Here is a 17,293-nt window from a genome sequence, read left to right as displayed (position 1 = left end):
AAACAGGCAAATTCACAAGAAACTCAGGTTGGTTGCTTCCTAAGATTTTAAAATATGCATTCTACAGGAATTTGTCCGTTCTTCCCTTCCCTCCTCTGCCCCCTTGACACAGCACACTGCCTCCTAACTTAACTTTCTTGGTAATGCTTTAGCTAAGACTGGAGAAAATAAATTCTTTTTTTCAAACTTGTAAGTAAATTACATTGCTTTTGTTCAGATCTTGAGGGGGTATTTATGTAACCATAAATCAGCAATGCTTTGCCTAACAAGTTAAAAAACACCTGCAAAACAGATTATAATGTAGCTCATTTATAAGCTTCCAATGTGAAGACCAATGAGCAGAATTTTGCCATATTTCAGGCCAAAACCAGCAGACACACACTGATATTCTCTGTGGATTCAGTGTGGGCCCCTCAAAGTGTAATAACTAGAGTGAACAGAGACACCGATGCTATAAAATATGAATTCTTACACACCCTAAAATGGGTGATGATGATTAGCCCATGTTTTTCTTTAATTTTCTTTGAGAATGATAGGATTATCTGTCAATTCAACATAATAATATTTCAGGTTTTCATATTAATTTCTTCTGTTAGACTGCTTTCTCTTAAAGAACTACAATGATCATGGTTCTTATTAGTCTCATTTTAGAAGAAATTTAAATTTTAGAAACTTTAGTTAGAAGAGACTTAGAGCAGAACACAAAGATAATCAGCACTATATTCATTATTTCAAAGTCACAGGATTTTTTATTGTTCCACAGTCTCTACTTAAATCTAGAAAGAACTTTTATAAAAAAAGCCAAAATATAATTTTAAGTTTTGGTTGTGAGTTACTCACACATCTCATGGCCTTGAGAAATCTACTCTAGGGTTTCAGTTTTAAAGTTAAAAAAAAAAAATGACAAAGGAGCTTTGTGACAATGTAACTATGTAAACATCATCTCCATGTAGTTTTTGGTGACCAATAATAAAAATAACTTTAAAAGATGGCTTCATATCTGAATAGTTCTATAAAAATCTATGTAAAATGAACTTTAAAACTAAACAAACAGGGATTATTGGAGAAACACTGTGAATGATACAGGGAGAGGGGAAGGAGTATATTCAACTTTCCTTGGGTGGGTAAGTATGAGGGGCTGCAAGCAGTAAAATAATGAAAATGCTTCCCAAATGCACCTGCCAAGTGGATTTCTCCCATGGGTGGCAATGAGAAAGGCAGAGCAGGAGTGTCTGAGTATTCAGGGTTGTAGCGTGCTTCAGGGAACTGTCTCAGTAGATAATGGAGCAAAGGGGCCACAGAGGAGGTGCTGGAGTTTCCTTGGAGCACTTGGGCCCCCTGTTTGAGGGATTGGAGGGCACGCATAGAGTGCGAAGTTCAAGAGGAACCATTTCACCCCGACAGAATCTATATCCGAGTATTTTGTGCTGTCTTGTGCTCCTGATGCTTGATGTTACAAATAAAACAGCACAGCACATCCAAAACAAAACAGGTGATTGGCCGCCCCTTCGACAGAGCTCGGGCAGCCGTTTACGAGGACTGGGCCAAAGGTGCTCCTAGAGACACACATCTTGCCTTGACTAAAAGTTGTCCCTCTACTCCCAGGTAGGGCTATAGGGCTGGGCCAGGTTGTGGCTGTTACTCTCATCCTTAGATGGGTTCTTTCCCAGGATGTCCCTTGTCACCTCATGGAAATGAATCTCTGGTGAGCCACTCTCAAGATCCTTGGCACAGTCTAGAAAAGTGCGACTCCCAGGCAATGCAGCTGAGACTTAAGCTAAGGATTCTCAGAACATAAGAAAATAATTAAAACGTAGTATGTTATATCACTATGTTAAGACAATTCATATAATGATATCAAATCCTGGACATATATATATCCAATCAACTGTGAAACTTCTATCTAAGAAAACCACGTTTTAGAAGGAATTTGATAAAAATTCTACATACATTCATGCTAGTAACACAATAATGATATTCCCATTAAAGTAATAAAATGCAAAATTAAAGAACAGCCCTATGATCTTTCATCCTCCATTCTGAAACCTATAAAGCGCTAAAAAGCTGAAAGCTTTCTCATTGTAACAGGACCTGCGCTGAATAGTCTTTATTTTTTCTGCTTAGTGTAAGTACATATTTATTTTCCTGCAAAAAATTAATGTGCTTGATTATTAATTAAATTAATCCAGCTATCTTCCATGAAGCCAGACATGAAAGAAGTTTGCAAAAACATAAAAAAATAAACATTCAAAAATGAGGGTGGAGTATGGATGTAACATGATTAAACATCTGTTACTAATGAGGATGTGGGAGGGCTGTCAGTATATTAGGCTTCTGTGTGGATTTATAAATAAAAAAGTGAATACGTAGAAAGGTGATAAAGCAAACAATAAAATAATAATTTAAAACATAATAAAAATTAAACCAAATAAGTAAAAATAATTTAGAAAAATTATGAGAACTGTCCTATGCCATAGTGTTCAGTCACACTTATTGAATAAGTACATATTGCTCTACTTACTATAAAATATACACCATAAAGTTAGACTTCTTTTATTGTTATCATTTGCTCTTATTATTTCAAATTTTTTTCATTAAATCCCCCCACCCCAAAATTATAATAAACAAAATAATAAAATAAATTTGTCTTCTAACTCCTTAAAAATATTTGCTTTTGCTTTTTAGGCTAACTTCCATATGAAAGAGGCAGAGATGGGCAAAAGGGGTTATTTGGGGGGAAAATCCCCCCACCCCAAACAAAATTATAATAAACAAAAGAATAAATTTGTCTTCTAACTCCTTAAAAAATATTTGCTTTTGCTTTTTAGGCTAACTTCCATATGAAAGAGGCAGAGATGGGCAAAAGGGGTCATTTTGGGGAAAAGGAAGAAAGAACACACAAAAATACTGGACATCCACAATGATTATAACGCAGAGAGGACAACAACATCCTTCAGAACGCATGAAGATGAGATAGAAGTTTGTGTAGCCGAGTTTAATTTCCAAAACATAGAAAAGAAGAAATTAAAAATGGACATTCCAGAGAAATGTTTCCTGGAAATTTAAATATTAAATCATCTTTAAAAACTGATATATCTTCTTCCTAGTTTCCTTCCTTGGGCCACATATCAATGTGTCCAGCAAGTTGGGCACAGAAAAAAAAAAAAGGAGAGAAAGAGGAGGGTGGTGGAGGGTGGAGGAGAGGAAAGCTAATAAAGATTCTTATTTATCAGATATAGAAAATGAGGCAAATGAAGGTCCATCAAGGAATAACAAAAGAGAGCTTTCATTGTTAGTTATCAGCCATCCACTCAAAAATAAAGCTCTAACTAAAAAACGTGTCTTCCGACATTCACTGATAGTCATATGGACATTAATATTTGGCTGATGTCCTGCACCTATGAAATGAAAAAAAAAATCAAGTAATGCACTGTGATGAGAAATCACATTCTGTAAAGAAATTGTATTTCCTAATTTAAAATGAAGAAAAGAAGTTACTCTACAGAGGTGGGAAAATAGTATTACCCCGAGTTGTCTTTGCCAATTCAGTTGTTCGTGGAATCTTAGTTGTGAAGAGCTCTTGGGTGGATTGGTCTGTTTCTGCTGAGGAAAAGCACAGTAAGAGGGCTTGCTTTAAATAATTAACATTATAAACAAGTGATAATAAAAGGGTAAATTGCATTTATCAGTATGCCCAGTAATCATAATAATTCAAAGTTAATAGTAGATTTTAGTAACTCCCATTTATTATATTTTCTCTCTTCTTGCACTCATTATTTTAATGATTTTAAAAAATCTTTTAGCTCAGGATCATTATTTCATGATACTGGAAGTTATGATACTTGGATGTGTCTCCTAACCGCCTTCATGTCCTTTTCCTATTCCATAAATTATTCCACAAGTTATTTAGGTGAGCTGGAAAGGAAATAGATCAGATGAAACTATGTGTATTTGTACCATATAAGAATACATTTTCTTTTATTTTCCTCGTGTGAAAAGCAAAGTTTATGTTTACTGACAAATAGACACACTTCTCCTGACCCCTTCTCCACTCCCTCAAAAAGAAATAAGTATGGCAATAGTTACACCTTCAATATTATCTTGGACTCATTACCACATCATGCAGACAGAAAATTACATTGTTCACTTTGGCATATACTGGATCCAAGGAAAAACTTTGTGCAAATAATATACTGTCATCTTTTTTGTGTTTCTGTTCTGTTTTATAATCTGGATTTGGCTCATGAGAGATACTTGAGATAAATGAGAGGTGCTGATTCTTGCTTCAATAAAGCAAAATACATTTAAAAAAATAGGGAGTGGAAGTTGGATAATTAGCCTATCTGGCATGGGTTCTTGAAAGTACTTTTGATTCATTTTCATGGGTGATCTTGACCTTGTGGGCCTAGACTACAATAGACGAATATTTGGTAATCAGGTTATATTTGCTCATTCAGTTTTTAATTTTTTTCTCCAAAATAATTTTATTTTAAAATGTGACCCATAACTTCGTCTCAGCAGCCATACATAAAGAATGAGTTTATTTGAAAAGGGAAGGAAGAAAGAAAAATAAGGCCACTAATTTAAACACAGTCATGTGTGATGTAGCATCGACAGGCAAAGGAGCCAAAAATCACAAGCTGGGAACACTTGTTTTCTGGTTCATTTTCAGCCAAGAGTCAGGCAGACTGGGATTTCCCACTATGAACTCCCCGAAAGCATGGCCAGCTCATCCCAAACAATTGTCCTGACTCATCCATCAACTTTTCTCCCTGTGACCTGCGTGCTCACCACATTAGACTGGCCGCCAGTCTGCCCTGTGCTCATTCCCATCTGTCTTTAACCTGAAAGGACCTTGCATTTTTAACTTCAACTGTCACTGCAACTTAAACACCCAGTGCAAATGTCACCTCTTCTGTGAAGCCTTCCCTGATGCCTGCAGGTAGTTTGCTCATTTCTCTATCACACTCATTTGTAAAGCATAACACTGGGGTGAATCCCAGAAGCTCTGGTGACTGAGTGTGTGGGTTCCAATTTGGCTCTGACGTTAGCTGTGTGACTTGGCCACAATTTTAAATCCCTCTATGCCTCAATTTTCTAATCTGTAAAATGGGGCAAGTAATAGAACCTACCTCCCAACGTTGTCATGTGGCTTAAATTTAAAAATACAGGTAGCATCCTCAGGGGCACTCAGGAAGCACCACTATCCCTAAATCCTGTTTTCATATTACAGGGCAAGTTCTCCAGGGGAAGGATCCATCTTTAAAACAGTTTTATTTTGAAACTCCCATTGCTTAGCATTGTGCCATAAAATACTCAATAAATACTAGATACAATTTTTCTTTCAAATGCACTTTCAAATACAGAAGAAACAATAAAACATATAGCACTGATACACTTTGGGAACATTCTGCTTTTTAGAATACTTGAAAATTTTTCAAGGTGATTTAAAACATTCCCATTTTATATTAAAAATCACCATAAGTATTAGGACAAATATACAATTAATGTAAAAGAATCAAGTGAAGTGGAGGTTTTCTATAATGGTAGAAAGAAAGCCTCTATCGCTTGGAAACAACATGAGCACAATGTAATATGGTTTCTTTAAGAGCAAGCCCTAGAAGGAAGGTCCTCACTGGACTGAAATATCAAAACAAAATTTACCCAGAGCGGTTTGTAGATCCTCTTGACTAGAACTTGGTGAAATCATAGGGATGAAAGGGCTGCTTCGGGTCTCTAAAGGAGCTGCAAAAGATAAGCACCAAGTTTTCAATCCCTAGATTCAAAAGCCAGTGCCAGCTCAGAGTATCATATGAGATTCCTTTATTTGAAACAGAAAAAGGAAAACTTTGAGTTATGGAGAAGAAAATAAAGTGTGCACAGGACCTTAGGAAAATGACTGAAATATTGAAAGAATGGTTCTCAACTGAGTTTTGCCACTAGGATAGATAATAAATGCCATTCAATGCTTGACAAACTCCATGACCATACTGGCAAGATGGGGTGTGGGCCAGTCCTGGTCCTGAGTCTGTCAGCTGTAGTTCTCCCACCCAACACAGCACATAGGATTACAACACGAGTGAGGATATTATCGTTGTGCTTGCTACAATCATCGCAGGTCTGCTCAAGTTTATTTTTAAAAATAAACCATTGGCAAATTTTAGTATTTTGACCAATATTAATGATAATTACTTGCCAGTAACGCTCACAAATTGCTAGTATATCGTAACACTACAGCTGAGAACCACTAAACCAGCAGAAAATGTTAACTGGATGGGCATGAGTGAGGGGGAGTCATTTGGAACATGTGGATAAATGAGGTAGGTGAGGATGGGCTTGGTAGTGAGCTGTCTTAAGCTGGTCTTCAGAGCAAAGCTTTTACTTTTCTATTTTGGAAAGAGTGATAATGAGAATGAAATGATGAAACGGTTGTGAAAAGAGATGATGTTTCAATATGATCATTTGAGAAAGACCTGTAATCCTGATGATGGCAAGGAAAACAATTAGACTTGGTCAATATGGGAAAGCCATTACCTATTGTTGTCTCTGGCGGATCAATTCTAAAGGTAACGGGCTGCAGAACTGGGCCAAAAGGAAACCAAAGAAACATATTCATGAGAATTACTACCTGGTGAAGTAAAAATAATTTATGTGTTTCTACATGCATCCATTTGAACATTTAACAATTCTCTAAGAACCATGATAAATATGAGAAAATTATATCTATAGATGCCACTCAGGAAACTCAGTTTAGTTAAAACATTAAATTTTGTATTCACTGCCACTTTAAGAACATTTTTGAGTCAAGTCCTACATGTTTTACTTCAAAGTACATGCACAGTTGGAATGTAGTTATATTTACATTTTGAAAGAAGGTGTAAATGGTTGGCTCAGCTAATAATTAGGCATTATACTACTAACATGATTTCCTATTCAATGAAAACACTTCTAGGAAAAATAAACTAATTGCACATTGTTCCCTAGTGTTAACCAGGGAAAAAAATTCAAACAGATTGTATGATTCCCCCTTCCCAAAAAGAAATAAAGTACACCTTTTATATTGATACTTTTTTCAAACGTCTTCCACATCTACAATCATTAAAAATATTTACTTCAAGAATATTTTTGAAAAATATACTTCCTAATTGGGAAAATAAAAAGGCTCATTTACCAGGTTCTCTCTGAGAGACTTCGTGGTCTGGTTTCTGGGGACGGAGCACGTCTCCTGGAACTGAAAGAAAAGGTTACGAAACACTGTGTACTTGAAATGTCATGCCTGGACTGAAACAATCCACAGATACACAATCCTGGAAAGCGAGAATGAGGCAAGCGTGCTTTCACAGTGACTAAGGAGCAAGGCGAGGAGATACCGTTCTTTTCAAAGTGGAAAAATGGTACTGTCTCAGGAAGGTTCTAGTGGGAGTGGAAAAGAGTTGGTCACAGTTCATTTTGAAGCTTCCCTTGAAAGGGAAAAAAAGAGGAAATAACTAATGTAATTAAACACAAGAAGGTAGGTCTCCCTCAAGTTGACTTCAAAATAGAAAGTCAGTTTTTCCCTGAAGTAAGTGGTTAGGGGCCATTTGATATTCATACTAAAATTCCATTGATAGCAATAGAAAATACATGATCTTAGATAAAGTGCATAAATGGCCTAAAAATTGATGAAAATAGCAAGAAAGATAAAAGTCTTGAATATCTAAGAGAAAAACAAAGTTTTATTTTAAAAGACGCTAACAGTTATTAAGCAAAGAAAACAGTAAAAGGAAATCAGTCTCTCATTAGAAATACCACATGAAAAAAAAAAGAAATACCACATGAAAAGTTGATGGAGTGCTTGTTTCATAGTAAATACTAGATAATTGTTGCCATTTTGGCATTCTTAGTGATGTGGCTTTTAGTATATTAGGTATCAGGGCCTCCTGACATATCTATAATAATAAAAGCATAATATGCTAATTAGACCAGATGTCCTTCCAGACGACCTTCTGGAGGAAGCCAGGGCTGCGAGGGAAGCCCCGGTCCCAGGTGCCAGAGGGAAGCCGGTGCCGGCAATCGGGGGAAGGAAGGCCTACTCTTGTATGAATTTTGTGCATCGGGCCTCTAGTGAGAATATGAAAATGTCAGCGTTACAATAAACCTATTCATATTCAGTACCTGGTATCAAGTATATTTTTGATACCTTTGTCCTATTCTATTTTAACAAAATAAAACAGTAGGCTGAGAATTTGATACCTTGTTTCTCAGTGGGGCAAATTTCAGGGGGATTTGCCTATTGCTAGAATCAGATTTCAATGGCAAAGTCTTCTTCCAAGAGCAAGATAATGTGCTTCTTTGACTCAGTTTCCCCACAAGGAGATCCCTCTCAGCCCTGCTCTCTCACTGAAAGGTTTTCTTTCCTGCCACTCCAAAGATTTCATAAATACCAGAGTCCCTTTGCAGGCAGTGTAATTTTCTTGCATCTTATATGATGCTGAGGAAAAATAATTAGAGTTCAGGCTAGAACTCTGCCTCAGAGAAAAATGAAAAAAACCTTTGTATCAGGTGGCCAAGCACCACTTTACCATTAGTTTAAAATAGGTTATATAAAATGGACATTCACTTTTTATTGCTTTGGGGGATCATATTTAAGGCACATATCATATCTGTTCTTAGTGTAGGCTGCTAACTACCACTGAAATTACAGTAGTGGAATTTGGTACATTGGAAAGAAACTTGACTCAATTAGAACTTCTATAAACTAAAAGGTAATATCCAGGGGAATTTAAAAAATCTGGATTTTATTTTGGAAGGAAAAAGACAAATTCAAAAAGATCAGTGGTTGTCAAAGTTAGAGAAAACCCATCATTACAGTGACTGTTTCACCTTTGCTGTGTAGTATTTTGGGGAATTCAAATGGTAAAATATGAGGAATTTCATGTTATAAATCAAACTAAATGTTTATCTGGAGGGTGAAGGAGAAGGTACTTGGATTTGGGTCTGTGAAGGTCATGACTATACAAAGTGCCAGTAGTTTATAAATAACCTAATTGGTTACAGTGTTAGACTATACAGAGGGAGCTGGGATTAAGGAAAGGAGACCCAGAAGAAATGTGCAACCAATGAATCCACCATATTGTAAATGCATTCCTCGCTACTGCTTCAGTTGCCTGGGGAATTTGGGTTGGGGTAATGTGGATTCCTGCTGCTGCGATTGGCACTTGGTAACCATGAAGTGATGATTTAATAAACTGCCACAGCAGGCTTTCTAAAGCAGCTAAAATCAGTGGAGAGAAAAAATATAGAAATATTCATGGGAAAGCGTTATGAATTACTCTCTTGCTTGGTCAGTTGCAGCTTCAAGAAATGCAAGTTGTTGTTTTTTTCCTTTTCCCCCATGTGCATGCCTCTGTGTATTACATTAAAAAAGGGCATGATGCCTAAAACCTAAACCTTCCATGCTGGGGGAAACAATGTAAATAATCACAATTTTTTTTAAGAGAAAACTTTTGGTTTCCTTATAAGAATATTTACCATTATCATATTTTGGACTCAGTTATATTAACTAACTTACCATGTATATTAATGAAACAATCAATGAAATGAACTATCTTTTTGAATAAAGGGCACCGCTCCAGAGAAAAGTTCAACTAACACACGACAATTATGAGGAACATGTCTAATATGGACAAATGAAAACGAATGTGACTGGATGTTATGCCAGGTGAGAGAATCAATATGTTATTCCCTGACAAAGATGGCGAAATATGAAATCTGCAATAAGGTTTACCCTGCAACAGGCTACAAAGAGACTGGTCCCATAGCAAAGTAATACATGCAGGCTACACACTCTTCCACCTCCAGCTCTCTATCCCTTTATTCTGACCTTGTTCCCTGAGGTCCAGTCTGAGAGGAAGCAGGTTCCCTGCTATTTTGGAGGCCACTTTGCAAGCTCAACCTGGGGTCTTGGGCCACGCTCCCTCCCATGTCTCTGGGACCTTTTACTTTCCATTATTTCTATTATTTTATATTTTTCTCCAATAGTCCATATTTCCATTTGTCCATCAATTTCTTCCCCTCTACCTGTAAAACAGATCAAATGCCTCACTATCTTTAAAAAAGTCATCCCCTGACATGGCTCCTTTGTCACACCATCCCTCTCTTGCTCTCATCCTTTAACCCAGTGGTTCTCAACCTTCCTAATGCCGCGACCCTTTAATACAGTTCCTAATGTGGTGACCCCCAATTTCATTGTTATAAATTGAACATAATTAAAGCGTCCCCACTGGGGTGCCTGGCCAGCCTGGATGAGGGGATGATGGCTGTTTGCAGCTGGTCACACCCCCTTCAGGGTGGGGGTCCCCACTGGGGTGCCTGGCCAGCCTGGATGAGGGGATGATGGCTGTTTGCAGCTGGTCACACCCCCTTCAGGGTGGGGGTCCCCACTGGGGTGCCTGGCCAGCCTGGATGAGGGGATGATGGCTGTTTGCAGCTGGTCACACCCCCTTCAGGGTGGGGGTCCCCACTGGGGTGCCTGGCCAGCCTGGATGAGGGGATGATGGCTGTTTGCAGCTGGTCACACCCCCTTCAGGGTGGGGGTCCCCACTGGGGTGCCTGGCCAGCCTGGATGAGGGGATGATGGCTGTTTGCAGCTGGTCACACCCCCTTCAGGGTGGGGGTCCCCACTGGGGTGCCTGGCCAGCCTGGATGAGGGGATGATGGCTGTTTGCAGCTGGTCACACCCCCTTCAGGGTGGGGGTCCCCACTGGGGTGCCTGGCCAGCCTGGATGAGGGGATGATGGCTGTTTGCAGCTGGTCACACCCCCTTCAGGGTGGGGGTCCCCACTGGGGTGCCTGGCCAGCCTGGATGAGGGGATGATGGCTGTTTGCAGCTGGTCACACCCCCTTCAGGGTGGGGGTCCCCACTGGGGTGCCTGGCCAGCCTGGATGAGGGGATGATGGCTGTTTGCAGCTGGTCACACCCCCTTCAGGGTGGGGGTCCCCACTGGGGTGCCTGGCCAGCCTGGATGAGGGGATGATGGCTGTTTGCAGCTGGTCACACACCCTTCAGGGTGGGGGTCCCCACTGGGGTGCCTGGCCAGCCTGGATGAGGGGATGATGGCTGTTTGCAGCTGGTCACACACCCTTCAGGGTGGGGGTCCCCACTGGGGTGCCTGGCCAGCCTGGATGAGGGGATGATGGCTGTTTGCAGCTGGTCACACCCCCTTCAGGGTGGGGGTCCCCACTGGGGTGCCTGGCCAGGCTGGCTGAGGGGCTGAGGGCCGTTTTCAGGTTGGCGGGTGACTGAAGCTCCCAACTGCTCCTTTTTTTCTTTTTTTTTTCTTTTATTCTGAGCCGGCTTTAGCTCTGTGGCCTCGCTGCTGAAAGCTGGCCTTTGTTTACCTTCTGTATTTGAAACAATGTTGCGGTCCGGCTGGCTGAAGCCTGGTTGACTGAAAGCTGGTTTCTGGGGTTTTGTTTAGCTTCTATATTTGCAACATAGTTGCTTAGAGTTGCAGTTAAGAGGCCGGCGGGGAACGTTGGAGTTCGCCATCACTGGAGGAAGCAAGCCTCCCTGTTCGCTTCAGTGCATGGCTGCCGGCCACCATCTTGGCTGACAGTTAATTTGCATAAGGATATGCTGATTAGCCAATGGGAAGGGTAGCGGTCGTACGCTAATTACCATGTTTCTCTTTTATTAGTGTAGATATATGTGTTTTCCGATGGTCTTAGGTGACCCCTGTGAAAGGGTTGTTCGACCCCCAAAGGGGTCGCGACCCACAGGTTGAGAACCACTGCTTTAATCAAAACCTTCTATCTGCCTCTGCATCCTGGTCTCTCAATTACATCTCCTCCATCCACTGTGGTCTGGCTTCCACTGCACTGACCTTCTACAACCATGGACCTGTGCACGATTCCTCACCCATGGTTTTGAAGTTCAAAATGCTCTGAAACCGAAAAATTAAAAACAAACAAACAACCAAACTTATTTCACAGCAAAACCTAACTAGAACTGGCCTCTTTGCAGTTTTTATGTGTCTTGTGTAGTATGACTCTTCATACTTCTCACGGCAGACACATTAATATGCTTGCAACCTGAAAATTGCTGAATTCCAAAACATCAGACCATGGTTTTCAGATACAGGTTTGAGCACCTGAACTATCAAGTCCAGCAGCTATTCTGACCGCTCACAGGCGTAGCTGACCACCCTTTGCTGCCTCACCTCCTGATCCATCTTCCCTGGGACTCTCCTGTCTGCTGGCTCCTCCTCCTCTGCCCACTCCTCCTATAAAGAACTGTGCTGCCCAAGGCTTTGATGTCTGACCTCTTATTTCCTCAGTCTGTCCTTTCTCCTGGATGATGTCATCCACTCACAAGATTTAAGAACCTTCTATGCAGGCGACTCCCAAATCTACATCCCACAGCTTGACTTCTGTTTAGATATCCTGAAATACATGTCAACCACCAGTCAGATATTTCCACTGGAACATCCTACTGGCCCTGCAAACCCAGCACATCTGAACACAAGCTTTACTCCTTCCTGCAGGGCCATCCTTCTCTCCCTAACACCATTCAGTCATTGGCTAGGGTTCTAGGCCCTAGCAATTCCATCTCAAAGGCATTTCAGCATCACTCCCTTACTTCCTAAGTGCAAATGTGCTGCAGTGTGACTGCAAGTTAGAATTTGCCAAAAAGAGCGGTTTACGCAGAACAGCTGCGAGGATTGCATAGCTTGCAGAAATCTAGATTTTCTTCCTGGTTTGCTCCCAGCAAATCGGATCCAGGTCTAAAAATTCAACTTTGCTACCACTGATAGCTCTCAGTATAAATTTTGAGGTAAACATTGTGATAAAACATAACTGTCCTGATTTCAGCACATTTTGCATTTTTTAGACTTTTACAGAGCATCTATTTCTCTAGGATATCAATAAATATTAAGTACATACGTAATTTACCTCTGTTTTGGGGAAATAACCATCAGGAGCCTATAAACAAGGTCTTGAGTTTATCAGGAGGCAAACCTGAGCCTACACACAACCCAGAAACTGTTTGAACACAACAGGATCTAGGTTGTTTGAACACTTGTTTGAAACATAGTAACAGTAGCCTCATGATTATTCCTATAGACCTCACGTCCCTGGAGCACCAGGGAACTCCCTGATGAATACAGATCAGTGGGACCAACACCAGATCTAGAGACAGAATTCTAACTGGATTACTGGATTTAGAGAATTAACAGAGTAAGCCCGGCAGAGGCTCCATAGGAACTGTTTGTACTGTTGTTTCACTGCTCACTTACAGGCTAGGATTTCTGTGAAAACAAAGGTGTTTCGTACAATTAAGGCACATTAATTGAAAAAAAATATACATTTTAAAAGAATAAAAAAAGTTCATTTGATATAGTGGTTTAATGAGATCAAGTAACATCAGGACCAATAGTATTGCTTTCTCTCTTGAAAAAGAAAAGTGAGTAATATCACTCAGATCTACTGCTGTTATTTGTAGTAACTCAATTTCTGTTACTTTTTTTCCCCACAATTGAAAATAAGAAGCCAATCTTTTGCAAGTGGGAAGATCATCGTTGTGTGTGTGTGTGTGTGTGTGTGTGTTTAATTGGCATTTACAATGTTGGCTGCCGGTTTAGTGATACAAATTTAAATTCCAGGCTTCAGGGCCAAGGAGCCCCTCCCTAGCCTACCACCACCTGCAACAACCAGATAATTCCCTAGCAACAACACCCTCCTCCCACTCACAATCTGAAAACACTACAGCAACTGAATTCAGACCTGCTTCCAAAATGCCATCATTTCAAGACACAGATTAGAAATACTTTTGGTCCTGGGAATGGTCGATATGCTTCTAGGAGCACTAGGAATTTATAATAATTGGATCTTTAAAAAGAAAGAGAAAAAAACTGATAGTATTTCCCAGGTACTCTAGTTAAAAATGTGTTAGTTTTGCTTATTACGCAACTGTTCAGCTAACAGTTCTTAAGGCCACTTGAAGACCTGGAGCACTGGTGGCGAGACCCAGAAAAGGTCTGATCCTTGCAGTCCCCACCCTGGCTACTCTCGCAAATATGACATTATTCCTCATAAATGGACCAAAGGCCTTCTCAAGTGATAGGCAAGATATAAATTTATAGCTAAAAAAATCTTTATTTTGTGTGTGTGTGTAACAATTTTTTTTCTGAACCCAAGCTATTGCTCCATGAACTGGTAAAAGAATTTGACAGAAAAAACAAACAAGCAAACAAACAGAAAAAACACTCAGTGCTGGATAGTGTTAAATTTCTAAACCCAAGAATGGTTAAACATAATTTCTTTTGTTTGTAAAAACATAATTTTATCATTTTTTGGGGGAAAATTTTGAATTCTTTATCTTATTTTGGTGGAACATTGGAATACAGCAGAGTTAGTATTGGCAGGTCATTTTTTTTTTTTTTGGTAAGGCAGAAGATAAGGGAACTTTAATTCTAAAAGAAACATTTTATTCTTGGCATAAGTCTCTGCTTTTTGATTGTGTAAATAGCTTACTATATGAGCACTTAGAGAAGTCCTATGAAACCTTTGAAATGATCGTGCCATGTATGATACAACATGCTATCTGAACATAAGTGAAATATTGACCTCATATCCAACGAGCTCTTCTGTCTCATTGCAGCAGAGTGTGACAATAGAATGCATTTGGCTCAAATATGAAATAAAACATTTACCAGGTGGAGTATATGACGCTTCTGGCCTTGGTGACATTTTTGGTTTTGAAGTAACACGCTGGAACACCTTAGGAGCTGAAAGAGAGAACTCGGATCATGAGTTCTGTCAGCATCTCCTGGTCATGCTTAACACATAAGATTTGACAAAGTGTAAGCCTGACAATAAAAAAAATTGGAAAATGGTAGGTAGAAAAATAAACCTCAAGCTCTAAAAATAGATCAGTTAGATTTCCAGATGCTTGTAGAAAATGAAATCTAAGAAATGCAAAATTTGACTAAGCAGGATGGAGAACATTTAAAAATCTTCATTTCAGAAGAGATTACCAAATTAATGAAAGAATATTCTTCTTTTCTAGATGTTTGCTTGCCTTCCCACCCCTCCCCCACAACACACACATAGCCTATGTCTTCTTTGAAGATGAATTCAATGAGTCAGAGTAGAAGCCCATGAAGCATGAATAAGAAAAAGAGAAGCTTAAAGTCAAATCGGGCCACAGCAGAAAGGGAAGTGAGCATGGAAGGGATGGAGTGGGTGGGCTGGCACTCTGTTCTTCCTGCAATTCTTCAGTTCCAAATAAACCTTTAAATGAACATGTTTGCAAACTAAAATTGTCTTTCTACAACTGTTCCTTTGTAACAGGTGCTAATGTGATAGATACCAGGAAAAAAAAACTAATTTATTTATAGCGCATTTTACAATTTCAAAAATGCTTTCATAAAGATTATGCCCTTTGGTTCTTATCAAAATGTTGGGAGGAAGGAGCTATCAGCTTCACTTTAAAGATCTGGGTTGATGACTATCTGCCTGAGGTCACATAGTTATTAAGTACCAGAGAAAAGACTTGAGCTAAAGCTGAGGTCCAGACATTATCATTAGGTCCAAACACTTGGATTCTCTATATCCAAGTTCTGCATGTCACATTTTAACTTGTTTCTCATTTTTATGAGGCAATGACAAATCTGTGCTAACTCAAAGGATGATTGTGAGAATTAAATGTGGGAGTGATGTGAAAACTCTACTACTATAAATTTTTTTTCTCCATTTCTAGAAAAATCTTTACAAAGTTGACATTGAAGGATCTGAGAACATTCTAATTTTCACTTTGCTCCTACAAAAACTAGGAACACCTATAGTTTGGATGATTATAAGATTTCTAGGTATACAATTAATAATGGGATTATTAAGTATTACCTATGAATATAGAAATTCAAAAATCAAATCTTTATTTAATAACAAAATATTCTTCATGATTTGTTCCAAATTTTTTTTATCTCACTTTGCCTTCAATGGCAAATATAGATTTAAATTTTGCCATCTAATTTATAAACATAATTCATGTATAAATAAGAAGAAAGCTGGCATGTCCATTTAAAGAATTTCATCCTAAAAAAGTGGTGGATGAACACATGTGTATACACTATTGTCAGGTGATACCCTTACAGCCCAACAATAGTAATTTGCATTTGGTATTATACATGTGAGCAGGACATTCTCCCATCCCGAAAGCCTTTTGGAGTCCATAAAAAGCTAGCCAAGGGCTAGAGGGGAAGTACTAGAATTTGAATATCTGTCTTTGAAATATTTAGTAATACATACGAATACATACATAAGCATTCTAGAAAGACTATAAAACCCAAGATATTACTGGGATTTATTAGGTAAGATCATGTTCTCTTGGGTAAGAGAGATCCTAATTTCATCCACTTTTAAGAGGAATAATTAGAATGTATTTCGTTTTTCCCGATCAATTTTACAAATTGTTCCCTTGCATTAAGTATCACCAGCAAAGCCAGACATATTTGATTGCAGCTATTTGCTATGGGAGATGCTAATGGATTGGGAATTAGTCGCCTGAGTTGGGACAGAATCAGGAGGCTCTGTTGCTTGTTTGGCAGACACTCAAGGGTTTCAGATGTAGAGAGTGTAATGCATTGAGCTTATGACTCTATCATTCTGAAGCTGCATATCTTGTGGAGGAAGCTTGGCTAATGGTCCAAATCAAACAAATTTGAAACTTTGAATATAGTATAATAATGGAAATTTAGAGTAAGCTGCTAATTTATTATTCCATATTTCTATATGTAGAGAGTACAGCTCAAAAAGAAAATTATGAATGTCTTCCTTGTTACTTCATATCTCTTTTATTTTTTTTTAAATTTTACTAACCAGGAATTTATATTCCCACTGTCTTAACTCCAAGCACTTATTTTTCATCTCTACTCTTATTTTTCAACATTCATTAAACTTTCATGCTTTCTTATTTATTTCCATTTCTCCTTTTTCTGTTACTTTTGTTCTATGCTTTATATTCAAATAAAAAATTGAGAGAATCCTCATGTGATTTGAATTGATTTATTTTTAAAATTAGATTTCGGTTTCCTATGCATAAATTTAATCTACTTGCTTTGTTTTTTATTCCTATTCTATTCATTAATCATTAATTCTTCCCCCCAGTATTTCTTATATATTAATGTTACACATGTATTTATTGTCATTATTTTAAATTTCTCATTCTATTAAGAGATTGTTGTCTTGTTACCCTCATATACTTATATATCATACCCATATTATTTTCATATCAAAATTTTAGTAATTAAGT

At 38.6% G+C, this 17,293-nt stretch overlaps 1 protein-coding gene across 9 annotated transcripts in view; it reads right to left on the bottom strand.

The window, feature by feature from the left end:
- Nucleotides 1-17,293, bottom strand: part of ABI3BP (ABI family, member 3 (NESH) binding protein) — a 259,187-nt gene that overhangs the window by 60,647 nt on the left and 181,247 nt on the right. For 8 of the 9 annotated variants that reach the window (XM_005880197.2, XM_014528314.1, XM_014528308.1 and 5 more), the window contains 5 exons: nt 14,694-14,768; nt 7,172-7,231; nt 6,535-6,582; nt 5,665-5,745; nt 3,526-3,603 (listed from right to left, as the gene is read on the bottom strand). In XM_005880197.2, the coding sequence (XP_005880259.1) occupies nt 3,526-3,603; nt 5,665-5,745; nt 6,535-6,582; nt 7,172-7,231; nt 14,694-14,768 (342 nt within the window). The remainder of the gene's footprint in view (nt 1-3,525; nt 3,604-5,664; nt 5,746-6,534; nt 6,583-7,171; nt 7,232-14,693; nt 14,769-17,293) is intronic. The other variant, XM_014528309.1, reaches the window with a different exon arrangement.

This window comes from Myotis brandtii, unplaced genomic scaffold (assembly GCF_000412655.1).
Source record: "Myotis brandtii unplaced genomic scaffold, ASM41265v1 scaffold63, whole genome shotgun sequence".
In the NCBI taxonomy this organism is placed as follows: Eukaryota; Metazoa; Chordata; class Mammalia; order Chiroptera; family Vespertilionidae; genus Myotis; species Myotis brandtii.
This window is presented reverse-complemented; position numbering and strand designations above follow the sequence as displayed.